This window comes from Lissotriton helveticus, chromosome 5_1 (assembly GCF_964261635.1).
Source record: "Lissotriton helveticus chromosome 5_1, aLisHel1.1, whole genome shotgun sequence".
NCBI classification, from domain to species: Eukaryota; Metazoa; Chordata; class Amphibia; order Caudata; family Salamandridae; genus Lissotriton; species Lissotriton helveticus.
Genome location: NC_136065.1, coordinates 512,270,068 through 512,290,676, shown reverse-complemented (window position 1 = coordinate 512,290,676; position 20,609 = coordinate 512,270,068). Strand labels below are relative to the sequence as shown.

The 20,609-nt window shown below is 42.9% G+C and overlaps 1 protein-coding gene across 2 annotated transcripts in view; it reads right to left on the bottom strand.

Annotated features, from left to right (window-relative positions):
• CROCC (ciliary rootlet coiled-coil, rootletin) overlaps positions 1-20,609 on the bottom strand; it is a 574,059-nt gene that overhangs the window by 412,477 nt on the left and 140,973 nt on the right. For both annotated transcript variants that reach the window (XM_078642848.1, XM_078642849.1), the window contains 5 exons: positions 16,099-16,182; positions 14,095-14,192; positions 10,837-11,002; positions 9,537-9,643; positions 8,327-8,554 (listed from right to left, as the gene is read on the bottom strand). In XM_078642848.1, coding sequence (XP_078498974.1) covers positions 8,327-8,554; positions 9,537-9,643; positions 10,837-11,002; positions 14,095-14,192; positions 16,099-16,182 — 683 coding nt within the window. The remainder of the gene's footprint in view (positions 1-8,326; positions 8,555-9,536; positions 9,644-10,836; positions 11,003-14,094; positions 14,193-16,098; positions 16,183-20,609) is intronic.

Genomic DNA, 20,609 nt, shown 5'->3' with positions numbered 1-20,609 from the left:
GAGTGTGATATTATGGTTAACATCAATGTTATTGTACCTGAGCAGTTTGGAGAAATTTCTGAGGAATTATGGAAGGATTGTGAAGAAAAGGATGATTCTTCGGAAAGTGTTAAAAAATATGTTATGGAAGGATGGCCAAGGGAGAGAGATATAAATCCTGAATTTTCACCGCTATTTAATGTTGCAGATGAGCTGGAGATGGAAGGGAACTTGTTGTTCAAAGGGAATAAATGTATCCATGAAAAGGTTGGTGCAGTATTATTTTTGGTGACCTGGCATGGGTAGATTCATTGGTCGCACAGTTAGGGAGCGTGATGTGTGCATGTCTCGTGGAAGATTTTTTAAAGTGAATACCCCCCCTTTGAAAAGTGTGGAATGGCCTAAATAACCCCGGAAAAGGTTGCTTTTGACATCTCTGGAACATTTAGTTTTTTTACCTAATACTTTGCGTTTTGCATTAGTCATGGTTGACTATCATTCTAAATGGCCTGAGGTGAAATTTGTATCTCAGGCTACCACTGGCGCAGAAAAGATTTTTTTAATGAAGTTTTGGAATGCGATGGATGTCCCTCAACTCTTGTTACAGACAATGGAGTGCAGCTGACGTCGTCTGAGACGGCAGTGTTCCTTAAACATTGTGGAATAAAACATGTGACATCTTTGTACGAACTACATGAAAATGGTCAAGTTGAGAGATTCAATTGAGTATTGAAGGGGAATGGGGTTGATGCTGTTAAGAATGGCAGTGGATGGTTGGATGCACTTAGAGAAAGCTTGTGGTTATATTGTATTACATCACATACCGTTACTGAAGGCAGCCCTTTCAAGTTATTAAAAGGAAGAGATCCAGCTTCTAGTGTATGTCCCTGGCGGGTCAAAGAAAAGTGCATGAAAGAGGAAGAAGATGGAGTGTGTGTTAAAGAAACTGCCAAGCAAGTGAAGAAGCAAGAAAAAGAAAACTTTGGTAGGATAACAAGTGGAAGACAAAAAAACATAAGTTCAGAGTAGGAGATTGGGTCAGAATTTTGAGACCAGGTCTCATTTATAAAGATTCTAACAAATTCAACAGAGCCATGAAAATCTTGAAAGATTTCACTAATGGCGTGATTACTCAAGACAGTAAAGTGTGGAATGTGAAAAGGGTAGCCAAGTGTCCAGACGGATATGTTACCAGAAACGACGAGGCAGACATGGATGAAGGAGTGTCTATGAGAATGCAAGGTAATGCTCATAGTTGTGATCTGAATGGTGCAGATGTAAATGTATCAGAAGTCTTGGTTAATGGCGATAGTACAGTGGCTTCAAGAGTAAAGGGTCTGAGTCGCTGTAGACACTATCCTAGGAGGTGTCAGGATTTTGTTAGATGATGTATGTATGAAATGTACAGTTAAGCTTTATTCCCACAGTTATTCCCTTTTGTTTTCCATATCTTTTATTTTTTCTTTATTAAGGGGGGTGGGGGGGTGTTACATACTCACGTGTACACCATCATGCTCTTTCTCTCTTTTCATTACCAGACCCACATTCCATGCATGTGCCATGTTTACTTCTTTGCATTTTCAACAACAACCCTTTTGTTTAAGTGACTAATTTGTCAATATGAACTGCAACGTTTATGTAAAGCACGCTGGCATGCATATATTCTTTTTTATACATTTTACTCTGTACCAAGAAAGAACTAGATCAAACTAGTACTCGCTTTTAGCTATCAAACTTGTAGAGCTGCTTTTCTTTCCCTTCTGCTTTTAAATTCTTCTTACACGCCCTTTGCAGTGAATATGCAAGCATTATGTTTAAGAATGAAATAGGAAGCAAGGATTTTTGGCCCTTTTAATCTGTCAACAGGTCCACATGTATTAGGATGATTTTATAAATGTATTTATGTTTAATTAGGTCTTAAAACCTTTCGTCGACATAAATGAGGATTATGATGTAGAAAAGAAAAGATTGGAAGAGTGAACAAAATCATTACAAATTCTATGGATGAGAGAGAGGTGGCTTATAAAAGGGTATAGAACCAGCTACAGCATCATCAATTAGGCATTGCTTTCTTGATCATAGTATAACAGGTAGAAATTAAGAAGAATAAAGGAAGGACGAGAAGTGAAACAGAACTACGTCTCAGTAATAAAGCAGAGATCAAGGACGTGTGTTGTTGGTAGGTAAATAATTAGCAATGGAAGTTCTGAATCCGATATACTGAGGTGTTCAACTTTCAGTAACAGTTATTTTAAAACCTTAGGAGTTTACGTATTTTAAGGTATATACGACTGGGATAGAATGTGTGACATGATACTTGAAATGCCCGGAAAGTGATCCTGATGCATTGGTCCTCTTTCTTACACTCGAAATTTACCCTCATCCCACCTTCAATAATATTTAAAGTGATAACATCTAGGTTGCATGCTCATGTCAGAGCCTAAGGTGGCAAGAAGTTTAACCTTCTAATCGTTTTACCATTAATCTCTACCTTTCTATAAGACATCCTATCCCAAGCAAGAACTTCCTTCCCATGTCCATAGCAAATTATCATCAGTATGATAATATTGTGGACATCCCAGTGCCACTACTTTCTAGGCAATTTACGGGAAGGATGAAACTTCAGCAAAAGGGACTGCTAATTTGACAGAGCCTGCAAATTGGCAAATACCTTTGTAATATGATCTATTAAAAAGGGTAAGCACACAGATAGTAGATTTAAGGCACCATTCAAAAACCATGGTCCGGGACAAGAAATATGAATGGAATAAGGATTAACAAACTTTCTTGCAAAATTGTAGCCTCTGGTCGTAACTATTTTTACAGAGTTGTTCATAATTGAGGTCCAGTGGTATTCTCAGTGTTCTATGTTATATTCTTGAGTGGTCCTGTTAACTAGATAGCCTGTTCACAGATGAAAGTTTGATGTATCCTACGCCCTAAGGCGTAGGATACATCAAAAGAAGCAATGACAGCTAGAAACAAGAGAAAATGTGGGAAGACCTCTGGACCTGATAATATCCTGGTTAATCTTTACAAATCAGATACCATTCTATGGGCATGTTTCTTTATTTGTATTAGTGAGGCAAATTTACATGGACCCTCAATCCCTCACTCATGGATAAGTGCAAAGATTGTGCCTATTTTCAGGAAGGATATTGAAACAAGCCTCTTAAGTACCCTCTAATCAACTTGCTCGATAACATTCAGAATGTTTTCTCAAGAGTATTGTTATGAAAGGTCGAGTTGGGACGAGGAGAATAATACTCTATCCAACTTTCAGGCTGGCTTCAGAAAGAAAAAAAGCACAACAGATTAAGCTATCAGGCTCCATCTTCTACTAATCAACTTTACAGTACTGCAAAAACAGCAGCCACATGTGGTCTTTGTAGACCTATCCTATGCTTTCAATAATGATCCTTGCTCCTTATTGAGGTCCAATGTATCTTATCTTTGCATACCTTCTTATCCTTATTGCTTAGATTGAATCATGAGAACCTCACACAGTTCTTCTGGGGTCCTTTGTTAAGGGGCTGGGGGGGGGGTCCAACAGGGTTTCTCCTTAGCACTAATGTTGTTTTCATTATACATCAATGGAGTGGTTGAGTTCATAAAAAATCTTTACAAGAGATGCTCCAGTACTTGTTAGGACCAAGATGGCAACGCTCTTGTTCGCTGAGGACACTCTGTTGGTCTTAAAGACCTCTTTTGATCCCCAGAATCGATTAAATAGATTTGGTCAATTTTGTTCCTCCAAGGGTTTGACAATCCACACAACAAAAACCAAGTTAAGGATGTTTCATCCACATAAGGATGTTAAGAACATATTTACATTACATTCTTCTTCTCTCAAACAGGTTTTTAATTTCCACTACCTAGGCATAAATGTCTTCCACAATGCAAGGTGGAGGCAATATCTGTACTATTCAAGAAATTCGATGGCCCAGCGAACTAGTTGGACACATCATTTTGCCCGTAATAAGGTGGTCCATATGATCCACCCAGCCCTGGAAGTGTAAAAGGTGCAAGGCCAAAGTGCTGCCTTGTACTGCGCAGATCTGTGGAGATTTTCCAATGTCTCTGACTTATCACGCTGTGAGTTGTCATTTTTCAAACAATCACTAAAACTCCCATCAAGCACAACACCACTGTGAGGCTTTGGGTGTACTATATGATGACTGTGGGACCTTATTGTGGAGTAGATTCGCAAAAACCGCCTTGGGCCCACTCAGTCTCATTTACGTAACCTAGCCCACCCCTTGGTAGCTGTGGCAGCAAGCAGAAAGGATTGGCAAAGGAATTTAGGGTAAAACATTTAAAAGTACCATACCACAAAATAAGAAAGTCCCACAACAAAAAAGAGACACAACAACAATTTATAAATAATAGCTCGAATTGATTTTTTAGAGTCCTTGATCATTAAAATCCCCCAGCTGGTTTTGGAGATATAGATTTGACAAGAAATCAATACTTTTAAATCCAACTGCAAACAAGCATTGGTCAACAAAAACTTTTCAAACTTTTGAAAAGTTTGAAACAGTTCGGCAATTTCGACCCAAGTACGGCGACCAAATCCGACAGGACAGAGGTCTAGGAGTTCAGTAGGGTTACTTTGGACAGTTACTTGGCCACCAGAGCCTTTTCCAGTCAAGTTCCAGCCTATAGGAAATAACTGCCATAGGCGATAATGGAGTGGTCCTGATGCTGGGGATGCAGGCAGAAAAGATGCTCACTAATGCTCCTGGAGCTGTGTGGTAGACGGGGTTGAAGTGTGGTTGATCCCTCAGCCAACGGGTGGGTTGAGGCCACTTTGACCACAGCACTTGGGGTGCCATGGCATCCTCTCTACGACAGTAGAAGGTCAGCTGCAGCGGGGCCTCCGCTCTCGCGTCACAGCGTTCACAGCAAATATCCTTGGTGGGGGATAGTGTCCCTCTTGGGTAATGAATCCAGTCTCCAATAGCACTCCCAAGTCCAGCAGTCATGGGTGCAATTTTTGGCTATCTCTGATTTGTCTCCTAGCATGCCCAGCGATGGCCAGTGACAATCCCTGCGGAATGGCTACTGCTTTGTAGGTTTGGGCTTCCTCAGCTTTGATGTCCCTGGTGCTGTTCCAGGGGGCCAGCCAAGTGACCTTTGGAGTCACTGCTTCAGTCTGGAGTTGGGGGATCAATGCTCCCTCAACTGTGAGGAGCTTGGTAGCCCACTCCAGAGGCATGGCTACCTAAGTCCCACTGCCCAGGGAAAAACAGTTTGGTGATGGGTTTTTCCTCTCTGGCCCTGTCTCCACCTTATCTACAGGAACAAAAGGCAGCCTGCTCGAGCGTGTTGTCTTAGGCGACCCTTCAAAGGCGGCTTCCACTTTGTAGCTCGCCTTCTGGGCTAACACCCCTTGCAGTCTTCCTGGGGGAGGAGGTCACACCTCACTCTGTGGCAAGTGTCTTTGTTCCTAAGTCATACATAAGTTTCCTCAGGCAGGTAAAACGCTGCCTGTGTGTCAGGGCCTTTGTGAGCCCACTGGAAAACATGGGGCACAGAGTGGCAACTTTCTAAAAGATGCTGAACTTTAAAAGTGACATAAATCTTAACTTGGGCATCAAGTCAGATTTATTACCACAATTAATTTGATACTTTACAGTACCCAGTTAGGTAGTCCCATTCAGACGTTAGCCAGGTAGGAGTGCCAGCCTGTTTTAGCCAATGAGGCTACTAACTTTCCGGAGCAAAACGAAAGCTTTTATGGGTTTTGCTGCTAAGAGATATATAAAGGTATATATCTTAACAATATACAGCTCCCTGCCACAGGACTGTGTAGGCCTTCCTTAGGGGACGCTCACATACTATTAAGGGAAGGGTGGCTTTGCCATTGGTTTTAATGGCAAAGTTGAACTAGCAGTAAACATACTGCTCTTCCAATTTGGAGTGACAGGCTGGTACCCATTATGAAATCTGGCACCCTCTGGGTGGCACAACAGTGCTGCAGCCCTGGGTGGATACGCTGTCTTGCATGCCCTTGGTACCCTGGGTACAATATACTGGGGACTTATAAGTAAGTCAGCACTTGCCAATTGAGTATATCCAATTCAACATGACTTTTGTAATGGGTCAGAACACCAGCACTGAGATCTAATTTGCAGGCCTTAGTGCTCTCTCGGAGTATAAAAACCAGCAGCTAATAGTTCTCATGGGGGCAAAAAGCGGGAGGAAACCTGCAAAATGGCCTGCTTCCTTACAACCACCAATGCATTTTTATCTCGGTCTAATGGAAACTGGGCCAACTGCAAAGCTGAGCCCACTACTATACTGAGAGAGACTGTGGTGCTTTCCAGAGGTGAAGATATTCAGGGAGGCTTTGCATGATATATTGTCCCTAGCCACTTGTGAATCATTAGGCTGGTTTAGGCACATTCAGATGGAGCGGTCTACGCTGGGACTGCCTGAACTATGGCATCCACTCCACCCCACCCCAACTCTATCACTGGTGATGCCATCATTGTGATCAAACAAAGTTATAAGAATCACTTTTCGGAACTTAGCTATGAAATCTACAAATGATTCCCTAACCAGGTGTTTGACTTTAAGGAAATCAGCCCCGATTTACGAACAATGCTTAGACACTATTGTAATAATACCACCCAGATCACTTTATCTTAAATTCAGATATAGATTCACCCCCCAAATCATTTTATTCATCGAAGTGGCTTAGGTATCGTTCAACAGTGCCAGTCTTGTACTATAGTCATTGAGGACAAAATGCATTTTTTATTTTCTGGACAAATTATGTCAACTATAAGTTAAAATAGCTTTTACCCTACTAAAGAATGGGAGAGTTCGAACAGTGAGGTCAGCCTTAGTATTATTAAAATTTGACACCCAACAGTCAGTAGTGTTTGTATTTCCTTGATTTTTGTATGCTGCTTGGAGACTTGTGTCCTGTTTGGCGTGGAGACAATGAGCCGTCTTGTATTAAACATTTTTTGATCTTCTGGTTTTACAATCAGAGATAATAGGTAGACTGCTGAATTTAGATTTTCCAACAGTATCGGACTGTAAGGATATATTATTGAAGTTGTTATATTTATCTGCAGTATATATTATACTGTTTTATTCCTATGCTTTTATGGGTTTTGTCCCGAAATAAATGACTTGGTTGTGGCTAATAATTTCTAGCATGTCAACCTGAGCAGAGTTAGTGTTAGTATGAGAGTTAAATTTAGTGTTCAGGAGACTGTAGGTAAGTATGATGTACATTGTTCCAGTGTTGACCTACAACCCACCACCACTAGGGCTCAAGGATGAACTGTGCACTTCTTTTTATAAAATGGGTTATCAGGATGGGATTTATTAAGACATTTGTCAAATGAGTAGTGGTAGTTGGGATGAGAAAAATAATGGTCAAAGTTTAGTGGAACTGAAGTTGCAAGTTGGTAAGGAAGGTAGGGAGGATGCAGGGAGGAGGAGGGAGTACATTCGAACAGAAATGTAGCAGACCCCAGTTCGAATTAGACCCTCCTCAATATGGCCTCTGAACAGTGTAGACTAGTCCAAACATGTATTGAAGGATAGCTTAGTAGCCCTTAGGTAGACTGGTATCAGGTGAGGAAAGTAGTACATTCCTAGATTTATTTATTTATTTATTTTATACTTTGGAACATTGTGCAAATATTGATCTAAATTTGCCACCTTATTTAAGATCAAGGAATATGAACTTGTGCTCCATTTTAAAAGAAGACATCTGCAATCCAATTCACAGATCTTTCAGGTCGCAAACGTGTTTCTTAGAAGAATGTATGAGCTAGTCAAATGGATGGCTCATTGCTTTCCTCTGCTCCTGGAGCATGTAAGAATCCCTTGCAGTCCCACTGTTAAAACTTTTTCCATTCTCCACACCCCCTTATGTCATCTGCCTAGCACATTCCTGTTCTATACCATATCACTCCTATCCTACCAGAGAGCCTCTTCCTTCCCGAATCAAAGCCCTCATTCACCCAAACAACCATAACTCCTTCCTGTCCCAAAATACGACCATATCCTGTCCCACACACACTTCTTTTCTTGTAGCCCACACCTGTACCAGCACTATATAATGCCCATTCTTAATACATACCTTTTTGTTTCATGCCCACTGCTCTTGTGCACGCTCTCATTCATCGGTCCTTCTATCTCAGCACCGCTGTCCAGTTGCAGAGACTACTTTTCTTCTATCATAAGTGCACCATTCATTTTTATGGACATGCACATGTTTCAATATGGCCCCAACAAAATGTGCCCCCTCTTAGTTCCTCTAGCCCTTAGCCCTCATCTTCCAATGCATACTCCATATACCACATAAACCCAAGGACAATACCTGGCATTCAGCTGTGCTTTCTCTGTGTCACTCTTCATCTGGAGTTGGATCATCTCCCGCACTTTGTCCTTCAGCTGTTCATCTAGCTGTGCCAGCTGCAGTGCCTGACGTTCTACCACCAGTGCTGAAGTGCCCTCAGATGCACGATGACTGCTGCTCACATGTATACAGGATGCATGCAACGTGCGACATGCCTTGGACAGCTCATTACGCATCTCGGACAAGTCCCTGAAAAGCAAACGTAAAAGGAGTTAAGTGATAGTTGCATTACCACGGCGTGTGTTGCAGCATAAGGAGCTTGTACCTGCTCTACTACTTCTAACAAATCTTTACCCATCGTCCCTTCACACAGTGTCCCTTTTTCTACTAGGGTCCAAGAGGATGCTGTCGACCCAAATAAAAGACCATGTATTATCCTACAGCAGACACTCTAGTTTCTCCCAGTGTTTGATAAACAGCCCATAGTGTTGTACTACACAGCTTCCCAATATATGTAATATATAAAACTCCCCAAAAGACACTGTACTGTCCCCATCATGATTCTAAACACCCAACCACCCCCACCACTCCCCAACCCTCACAAAAAAAAAACATCACCAGACCCTATCTTTCCCATCACAAGATTCTGGCTAGTCACTTTCACCCGCCAAACTTCACACTCACCTGTTTAAATCAACTTGACAATGTACGTGACAGTGGAGGAGTGTGGCTCACTGATTAGAGCGGCAGACCCTGATGCAGAGGTCTGGCCCAGGACCAGGGTTCAATTCCCGACACGGCAGGGTCCTGAGCCCAAAAATGTCCACAGACTCGATAATTCTCGCCTCTGTGCCTATTCTAATCATGGGGTCCCACGCTGCAACTCTGGGCAATAGTTGCTTAATCTCCACTACGGCAGCCCACCCGCTGCAGGATGCTTGGCTTTCACCCTGGGGATACCCAGTAGGGGTTATCTCACAGGGAAAAGCCAGGACGGGTTCCCAAGGCAAGCACCTTGATGCCTTCGGGTGATACGTGCGCTATATAAGTCGCAATACATTACATTACATTACATTACATTACGTTCAGGTCTTATTTATACTCTTTCTATTGGTCCATCCATCCTCACCAAACCACATCTTGACTTTTCTCCAACAGATCCTGTGCTTATTGCTTTCTAAAGACATGCCTATCACCCTCGTCTCTCAGCTCATGCTCCCCATATACTAACCTGTCAGTCATGCTCTTCATCTCACTGAAGTTGCGGCGGACACCCACCACCTGTCTCCAGAGGGTTAGCAGGCGACTGTGCTCATTACTGAAGTAGGTATTGAAAGACTAAGCAGGAAGAATAGAAAACAAAAGCAATGAAAATTTAAAATAAGACACCCTATTTCATTAGGGCGTAGGGCGAGAGCAGGGAACATTATTTATTAAAGCATGGGGATAATAGAAAGTAATGCAACAATTCTAAATGTAAAGCGCTCTGATACCCTCTTGGGTCAAGTTCGTGCTATATAAAACTTTATAAATAAAAGAAATAAAAAAGATCCTTTGGACTCCCAGAAGAAGCTATTCTTTGAGTCCAAAAGCCTATCCATTTTCAAATCTGCCCACTGTAAGCAAAATGAGAGGGATTTGCAGTCACAGTCATCCAGTCCTCACTTCCCCTCAAATACCATTTCCCTATCATTGTCAAACATTGTAGAACAATGAGGAGATAGGAAAAGATACAGAAAAAGAAAGAGCAAGGGGGAAGAGAAAAAAGAAAGAGGGATATAGAAATGGAGGGGAAGAAAGAACGATAGAAAGAGTAAGAGAGAAACAGCAAAAGAGCGAAAGAAAGGGAAAGAAAAAAGAGGGAGGAGAAAGATGAAATAAGAGAAAGAAATATGAAAGGAGAGTGAGAAAAATGAAGGAGGGAGAGAGAAGGAGTTAAAGAAAGAAAGATGAAAAGGGAGACGGAGAGAGAGAGACAGAAAGATTAAGACATTAAGATAGAAATAAGAAAAAGAGAAGAGCCTGCTGATGAGAAGCACAATAAATGATTGCCTAAGCAGGATGTAAAACTCTTAACTTAAGGGGTCCTGCTTCTTTAGACAAAAATGTTGATACTTTGGTTCTCCCTTTATATTTCCCAAAGTAATACTCACTTCTGAGCCCTTTTCACAGTGCACTCATCCTCACACACAGCTATCAGGGTCTCTTGCTGATGGCTACTCAATGGAAGATTCAGGTTATAGTGCATAACAAACAAATAATGTAACATTAGGTTCTCTCCAGCCCTCCTACCGCTCCTCCTACCTCAACTGAGCATTAAACACTCCTAAAGAGGGCATAAGAACTATACAAACACTAATGATATACCCGAGATATTCTCAGGAAAGGGCAGTACCATAACTCAAATGGTGCATAAGAAGCATTACAATATATGTGACTAGTGTAGATTGGGTTTTGCTTTGCTCTCAGGTAAACACAAAAACTGACTTTGCTGGAAGACCAAATTGCATCTTCAGTTAGTGGGGTCTCACCTCTTCTTCCCGCCTCCAGTCAGACTCACGCTGCTCCAGCTCATCACGTGCATTTTTCCAATCCGCCGTCAGTTTTCGGATATCCTCACTTAGAGCCTGATTTGCACTGTTAGCCTGGTCCAACTGTTCCCTTAGCATGGCATTCACCTGGGCAAGGCTGGTACTCCTATGAGGGCATGTAACATATGAGCCTTCAGTACATCCATTTGGGCCCTCCTCTCACTATCACAAGCCCTTTATGTATCACTTTGAGCCTTACATCCAACCCTTCAAACCCTTTATACATCTTTTCTAACATTCCATTCTTTCAGTACTCCATTGATCCATATACTCTGTCAGCATCTCAGCTATCTCTTCCACCCTCCATTCATTCTCTGGCCTTCTCTTCACAGTTCTCTAGTCATCTCTTGAAGTTATCCAGTTTTCTTTCATACATCTGTCCATTTCTTCCATGCTTCACTTCCAGCCCTCCTGTTAATATTTTTGATGTCTCTATCCACCTATTATCGAGTTTCCATTAATCTCTGCGCACCCTCCAGATATCAGGATTAAAATTAAATCCGACTTGAAACATGTTGACCAGTAATTCTCCCCCACTTAATCATTGATGGAACCCGGGGACCCCCACTGAATCATTATTGGCATCCTATGGCCCCCACCCCTGAGTCATTCATTAGTGGAAGCCAGGAACCTCAACCTAAGCTTTTTTGATGATTGTAACCACAAAACAATATACAAAAACAACAAACATTCATCAAACAGATACAAAAAAAGATGACATGTTTAATTTAATTTACAATATAAGAAACAATTACATTTTAATGGGAAGTTTGGAACTTTTGTAAATTCAAATTTAGGCCACTCATAGTCCATACTATAATCTGTTTGTTGCACTTGCACTGCTCTCACTAATCAATCTGAGGATACTACTTTCGTTTTAGCCTCCAACTTTAAATTCCTTCACATTTACAGAACGTTTTAAATTTCTCAACTTACACTTTGATTCTTTATTTATATACACATTTTTAATGTGTTAATAATATTTATCTGTCTAAGAAGTCGTGGACTCCCTGAGTACGCTTTGCAGACCCCTAGGAATCCCCGGGCCACAGGTTAAGAAGCACTGATGTAGACCATGGTAGGAGTAGGAATGAATTTACTAACTGAAAACAGTACTTGAAGCTAGACTGAGAAAGCTAAAACGCAATTTATAGATTAAGAAACCTAGAAAGAATTAGGTTCCAAGTCTGAGATTGGGTTCTTCCCTTAAATTGACTGTTCTACTAAAATGAGACGTTTTGCTGTTAAATAAAAAAAACAGATAAAGGGATTGGCGAGGGATATCAAAGAGTACAAATCTGTTTAAAGTGGTAAACAGCAGATGGTTGGTTTACTTTCCAGTGATTTCAAGTCTTTCCCTTTCACTGGTATTACAGCAATCAATGGAAAGTAAATCAAACAACTAAGCGCCTAGAAAGTTCAATATGGTTCCAAACTGGTTTGGAACAATGTAAAGAAATGCCTCTTTCGTACGGTCACCTCCATGTTTGACGGATGCTGCTGGCATTTCAAGTCTGAGAGTACACTGCGGCCTGTTAACCAGACCTCAGTGCCAATGCTCTGACTCTGAAGTGTTTGTTGAATTGGCTATACCCAATTGGAAATGGCTACCTTACCTGTAAGTCCCTATGAAACACTGGTATCCAGGGCACGTAAGTTACACGGGTACCCCCGGCTCAGCTGTGCTAACTCCTGAATGGTGCGACCAAAGTAGGCACCTCAAGGTATCAAACAACTCGTTACATTAAACCCGACTTGTATCTCACGTCGAAATTAATGTAACATGCTGCAGTGTGAAGCTTTAGCACAGCTGGCCCTTTATTGCCCTTAAAATTCCTTTGCCTTCCCGGGCACAATGGAGCATGCTCCACGAGACAGTTTTCTGCCCTCCTGGAGAGACTTGCCAACTATTCTCAGGAAGCAGAGCAATGAGTGATTGCAGGCCAGATAGATGTTCCCCCCTCCTGCAGGAAGCCAGTTGGGTGTTAGATCCAAAAGGCAGGCTTCAAAGGTGAAGCCGCCTTTGAAGAGGAGAAGTGTAACACTAGGGGAGGGCTGCACCAATGTTGAGGTAGACAGGCTGGTACTGGAAGCAGAGAGGTGAAACTAGTTGCCAAACCGGTTTCCCCAGGGGAGTGTATCCCTGAGGTAGCCACACTCTGGGGGTGGGCTAGGGAGGTCTGAACACAGAGATAGGGGTCTCACCATCTTGGGATTAGGTAGAATGGTGCATCCTGGGATAGCCAGATGCCACACTCCAAGAACGTGGTCAGCAGGTGGGAGGAAACCTGATAGCCCACTGGCTGTCAACCACACCCTGTCCTGAGGGCACTTTCCAAGCACAAAGGGGACACCCATACTTCAGATCTCGACCAACTTGTAAGAAGGACTGAAGGAGGACTGCCCTGCTGCAGCGAGGGACAAGCAAAGAGAGCCTGCAATTTGCGATTCCTTAAATGCAATTGCAAAATAGGGAATGGCAAAATTTGCGATTCCTTATTTTGCAAGGGGGTTTTGTGTGCTACACTGCACAAATTCGTTTTGGATCACAAATTGGCTTCATACATATGGCACTAAGTGTCCAAAGGGTTGATTTTGCCAAGGCTTGTTCGTGGTTGAGTAAAATTTCTCTAGTGTTTAAAAACTAATAAAAATAAGGTCTATGTTTATAAATTGGTGTCAGATTTCTTGAGTGATTTCTTCTTCAATCCTTTGGGAGCTGTTTAAATGCTTAATACTTGTTCATCTGGATAAGTCTTGCTGCTCAGTGCCACAGCTATCCAGGATTAAGCGAAGGATTTTACAGACGAAACCTACTGGACCTAAAGGGGTTGATAAGTGTATTACACAGTCAGGTCGCACAACCACATCATAGAATACACCCCATTTCCTTACAACCATATTCATATTATAAGGCAAATCATTTACGTGTCAGTAGAAAAACACGTAAAAGTTGTTTTGTTTGTGTTCAGAGTCAGCTGACTTTGGAGTGGATTAATTATGGATGTCAGAAGGCATTGGGTGGATGTAATAAACAGGATCGCAGAGGGGTAAGGGCCCGTTTTGCTATTCAGAGTTATCCAAGTGTTGTCGATAGTTTTGGGGTAGGAAACCCTAAAGCTAGTCCATCCAGATGCCTCACATTTCCTGTGCAGCGATTGCGCACAGGGGACAGCTGTGTAACACGTTGTCACGTACCTCTGCTGCTCCTCCTCTAACCGGATCAACGCATTCTCCAGGTCGTTGCTGTGCTCCTCCTCCTGGCGTAGACGCGAGTCGCTGAGATCTAGTTGGCTCTGCGGAACAGAAACCAAAAATACAGAAATAGGTGCTAAACAAGGGTTAAAGACAGAGTTCACCCCACTTTCCCAAGTGCACCCCAAAACACACGCTTTTCTGAAGGCTTTTTTTTCTTTACAAGAGCCGCACAAAAGCGACGAAAGATCAACTGTATGGGCCCGGTTCAGTGTTTCAAGCTCCAACAAACATCCTCAATTTAACAACTTGTAGTACAGAGGTCCAGAGTAATCTCCAATCCCACATTAAAAATGTAGGTATTTCCAATTATTACTTAATTAACGTCTCATTTGTCTTCTCTTTATGTGTTGGAAACAGCTTAACCTTGACAGGGAGGCACACTGGTCGAGTGTCTATGCCCTGTGGGAGTCCAGTGAAGCAAGGTTGTTTGCAGCTGCGCAAGCAGAGATAGGGGGTGAAGCCAGTGGCTGGAAGCTGCACCTCCTCCTTCAATGAAGGTAAGGGTTGGCAAAGCTGAGATGCCCTGTGCATGTTTACTCCAGTGGACTTGATGAGCATGCAAGCCAAGTGCAGGTGCTCCCTTTTTACTTGTGAGTGATATTAGAGTTGAGCTGAGACTTTTAGTGGTGGCACCATAGGTGCATTTTCTGGGGTACATCCTTTTTGCCTGTACTTCTAGCAGCTCTTTCCATGTAAAGGGGAAGATAAGAACTGACCTACTCAACCAGTAGTTGGTTCAAAGTTTCAGTTCTGCAACCAAGGATGACATGTGCATCAGTCCAGGAGGAGAACACATTGAAGAGCCAGAGGTAGACAGCTGACGTCTCACTACTCTCCTGCCAGATTGGACCCAAGTCTAAGGGCATCTGAGGAGCTGCCTTGTTGAAGCTGTTGAGTAATAACCTCTCTGATTGCTGAAAAGCAGCAGTGCCCTTGCCAGAAGAAAGGGACCTGTCAGTGACCTGTCAGAGAACCACCAAACTCCAGCTGTGGAAGGACCTGCCTGAGACAGCCTCGATCCACTGAGACTGCCCAGGTCAGACAAAACTGTTCCAGCCAGCTGTCAATAAAAAGATATACTACAACATTGTGGTCCAGGAGTGGTTCCTTCGTGAAAGGAGATTCACTGACTCTTCCCATGCCTTGCGGTGCCTATCTCTCTGGTCGATACTGGGAAAACCTGAGAAGTCTCAACATCAAGCCATTGCCTGTGGTCCCATGACATCATCTGGAGGTTGTCAAGTTCCAGAACCTATGGAATTTTCTTCTTAGTCATTATGCACCTTAGCCTATCTCCAGTTGAAGGAGAGATCAGGAGTCCCTTGCACTGAATAGTGGTCCAGTAGCTACTGGACTCCCTAGTGCCAGGGAGGAAACTGTGGGATCGCCAGTCACTTGAGACATTTCTAACCTTGACTATTATATTTCTAGATACAGGCTTCCATAACTACAACCATCACTTCTGGGACAATTAAGGTGCCCTGGTGCCCTAGGCAGGCACCGATAACACAAATTAGCCCAGTGGCAGGTGGACCTGTACTACAGCGACAGCGCCCACCAGGGCACGGGACCTTATCTGCTGGAGGGACGAAGCTGTAGAGAAAGCAAGAAGTACAGAGACCACTACTCTATGTCTTTTGACATTACACCCCCACATGTGGGAAATGGGCAGATTCCGTTTTTGGGAAAGGTGGAAAATTGACAGATTTTTTTGCAGGCTCTTGGAAAACGGACAGGCCCACAAAAAGGTTTTGTGAGGGGGGACTCTCCTTAAGCTTTTAGAAATACATAAGAAATAGACATTTAATGTTTGCGAGAAGGTGGTGAATAGAGACTCACAGCAGCTTTCACAGACATTTGCAAAAAATAAATGTTCACATACAGCTCTCGTGACAGGTAAGAGAAAGACAGGCTCATGGACAAATTTGTAGTGGACAAACTCACACTTAGTTTTTCGTGTTCCAGTTCAGTGGATCGCTCGAGCAGCTGCTGTTCCACCTCGCCACATTTCTTCTTGTACTGGATCACCTGATCAAGGAAAGCACACATATAAAGAATTAGCACATGCAGGGGTTAAGCAGATGGGTGTGAAATAAGGGTTCCCCTCTCCACGTCTGAAGCCATTTCTCCGACAATGGTCTGAATAATCAGGCACCCCAGCAGATTGCCAGGCTAATACAAGGACCAGAGAAAACAACTCTTGGGCTTGTAAACGAGCAGTGAAGGAATGTACATACTAGAGCAGCAAAGGGAAAGGGGTGTGAGCAAGAGCACCCTTTTTTAAGGTACCAGCACATCACACTCTATTGGATTTTGTGTGGTAATACCACACCCACTAAATACGAACACCATTGAGTGTAGCATACATTGACTGTGGTATTCCCTTACGAGGCAGACTATTTTAGCTTCATCGAAATTGGGCACATCCGATACCATGCATTTTTCTTCTTTTAGAGGTTTTCCCCATTAAGATGATTTCATCAACAAAAAAAATACATGTTGGGCAAAATATGAAGGAAACAAATTTCAGAAGTGTGGGATAATACCCAAAACTCAGAGGAGGATGAAACCCCTGGTTGTATCAGTCTTGATTTACATGGGGCTCTCTGGTTGAGGCATACACAGACCTCTGCAACACAACTGGGCTGCCTGCAATCAAACTTCATCAAACAGAATTAGAGCTGTGCAAAATAGATTGCATCTACTGGCACCTAGCTTATTGACACTCTTGGTGTGTCCACTGCATATGCAGGCCTGTCTACAAACATGTGAGGAGGGTCTGATGTTTACTGAGAGTTGCATATGTGCTGAACATACCCCCTCCCCTCACCGCCAATACACTTATTTATTATGGAAGTGTGTCTTGCCTGTGGAATCTTCTTCCCTCTTCTCACAGAGCCCACCTTCTCATTTTAGTAAAAATTTACAAATATCAACAAATAGCCAGGACTATTCTGTTTCATGGTGCCTAGGCCCAAGTCACCCCATTCCTGCCATGCAGTAGTGTCCTCAGGGCAAAAGGCATCTTTTCCCACATGAAGGATCATTGTCAGGATGAATAAGCTACGTTATAGTGACAGGGTCAAGAAAAGTATTTAAGCTAGTAATCCCGAAACAAGATGTGTCTTCAAAACACTAGTAGTTCGTTTAGAGTTGCATATACATGCAAAAACGTATTTATAATAGAAGCAAACCTCGTGTGAGCTTGAACACCGGTTTCTCCAGTTGTACTGCATTAAGGAGTGCAGGGGAGAGGGGTGCCGACCCACCGGTAGCTCACCGCTGTTTTCAAACCAAGCCCGCTCTTCAAGCCTGGTTTGGTGTTCACACCCCAAGTTCCACTACTTTAATGTGAAAATGAACGTCACCATAAAAGTCCCACAACTCCTAAGGAATATAATACTGTGAAAATTAGCCATCCCATTACACATGTTTACCGGAAGTGTTTTTCCCGCTCACAGGCAACCTTAAAGACAACCATTGTTGCACCTAAGCAAACTATCTATTCATTAAGAACATACGCCATGCTGGGGGACTGGGCCTGTCACCGTCTCAAAATATCAGCTTCCAGCTGGTAGTGAATGGCAGCCTGTAGTAACTGATGAATATTTAACATGTAACAACATATCTTGTGATGTCTGCTTTCCTACTTGAATTAAACTGATTCCAGGCTGGATTCAGAATTGTCAAATTGTTTGGAGTACAAAAAAATCCGAAATGGAATCCGTCCAGGTCTAGTTCCTTATTGCTACGGAGATAACAAATACAAAACAAGTACATCATGAATTTTCTCCGGTAGCGTGGGACAATTTAACAAGAATACAGACCACTAGACGGACACGCCCAGTGTCACCGTCAAGCAGAGAAATGAAGTGCTTACAGACTGGCCAGCATGAAGGTTTGTCCTCCCGGAGTCACATGCATTTACTCCTCAATGAGCACAAACAACTAGGTTGCATGAAGAGACTTTACTTCCTTATACCACTGCTTCTAGGGTTACCACACAGCGACTTCCGCCCTGGTTCATTGTAATCTGTAGACAAAGAGCTTAATTTGGCAGGAACACAGGCCCATAGTTTGTCTTTAGAGCCCATAGACAGCAATGCTGAATACAAAAGTTGCTGTGTGCCACGGCTGTCTTGTCTTGATTCCACCTCGTGCCTCTTTCTTTGACCACCCTACACGCCGCCTCTTTATTTTCTTCTCGGGAGGTATTTTTCAGCTCTGCTTTATCCCTTTGTCACTGTTGCGTAACTTTTTCTCCTTCGTCCTCCTTTTTCTATGTTTCTCCCTTGTAGTAAGTCAAAGTCTGATGATGATTAAGAAGTCCTGGGCCCCAAAAATTAGTGCTGGTCTGCCCTGCCTGCAAACACTGGCACAAATTAAGCAAAGTGAGGCTCCCTGCCACATACATATTTACAGTGGGATTTTTATCCACGTTATCACAATCTGGGTTCTCTTTTTTTGGTTTTAGTTCCGACATTGTGTTAATCCTCAAATTGTGGGGAAAGGGTGGATTAATGGACTGGTTGGGTTGGGTGGTAGGGTAGGGGCCTATCATGAAGTGTGTTCATATGATTTTCTGTGTCTGGTATACTGGTTTCATCCCATGTTGGCAGCTTGACGTACATTCATCTGGGTATTCGATCTCATACTTCAAAGAACCAGACTGGATGCCCACAATCATAAATGACAATGAGTCATGTTTTCTGGTTTCAATTTTACATACGAGATTGCAGCATGCCCAACTGAAGTGAAGTCCCATCACTCGCTGTTTACTGAAGAAAATGGATTGATATTGTTTTCCAAGTGACAGGAGAGGGAGAAAGGGATGGGCACCGCGTAGAGGAAGGACCAAACAGTACACTGGCAGAGGACCTGGGTAAGGAACCTTGAAGCAAAGTACCATGGGGGATAAGCAGAAAGTATGAAGAGCATGGGGGTGCAGAATGGGATACAGGCAAAGTGATGGGCAGATGACACACCAACGAGCTTAGAGCCAGCAAACGCCATCCAGAAGGTGGTGCTCAGAGCAACCCTCCTAGCTACATACAACAGACTTTGAGGACTGTAACTGAAACAACTGCTGAGTCTCTCTCTTTATGCGATGGGACAGTTTTAGTTCCAAGATGGCGAAGGCTCCATTTGCCTAAAGGGCATCATTCCACAACCATTATAAAGCACTTCATTGGCAAAGCAAGTATATGTGAGCATCAAGCACCTACCTGCTATCTTTAAAACTGTTAACAATAGGCTTTACCATAGTGGCGCTGAAGAGTCAAAATACCATGACGCAGCATGGTCCCCTTATTGAGAAAGGTTGGCTTACACTCATATTGTGCGGTATATCACCGGGGGGTGGGGGGTAGCATACAGTGGGAAAAAGTAAAGGATCTCTTCCTTACAGGTATCCTTACAACAGCGGTTCTTAACCCTTTGACTTCTGTTGACTCCACTGAATCATTACAGGAAACCAGGGAACCCCGCTTAACCTAAAGTATGTGCACAAAAAAATCCCAATTTTAATTGGAAGGTTGGCGCTTTTCTCAATTTAGTTTCATTTGCAGTATGCTAAACTCTAGCATATCACTTTGCCTTTTTTTTGCTTCTAATGCGTGCTTTCTTTTGGTCTAAGCATACCAGTGCTTGAATTGAGGCCAAAATAATCACTACTAGTTTCTGCTTCCTATACTTGCACTGCTCCCATGGATTCAAATGTAGATACCAACTTAATTTTAAGACTCACAATTCAAATTCATTGAAATGTTCTTAACTTTTCAATTTTGCTTTTATGTACATATACTTTATTCAGCTGCTAATGTTTAGTTTTCTAAATGGTTGCGCACCCCCTGAGTAGATCCTGAGGGCCCCCAGGGGTCCACGGACCTCAGGTTAAGAGCTATTGGTTTTCAGACAGCAAAGCTGTGCATCAGACTTTTGAAGCCTTAGACTCAGGTCTCACACAGCAGAAATATCCCTCAACTATTATTATGATGAGAGCCAGCCCCAAGTTATGGTTCACATAACTGGAAACGGAAAGCCTCTCAGTTTTCAACTTCCTTGGATAAAGCCAGTTCCAGTATATCATCCTTTGGCATGAAACATCTGAAAAAAGGACCGTAGCAAAGTGTATGCCCAGAGCTACATAAAAAAGATAATCTGTGTGCCCACTGCACAGGGCAGAGCAGGACATTTATTCCACTGGGCAGTTCCCCTGTGGACTGGAGCCCTTGGATGGCTGTTATGAAAGACTGTGGCCACTTCTGGTGCCTCTGTCGCTTTCCCCAGCTACCGAGGTTAATTGCCGTAGGCACACGTTGGCTTCAAGAGAGAGAAAAGAGGGAGGGAAGGTAAAGGTAGAAAGATAGTAATCAGGGAGGGAGAAGAGAGAGGACAGAAGGGATGGATGGGTGGGTGGAAAGACAGAGCAGAGCTGCTTTGAGCATTTTTGCCAG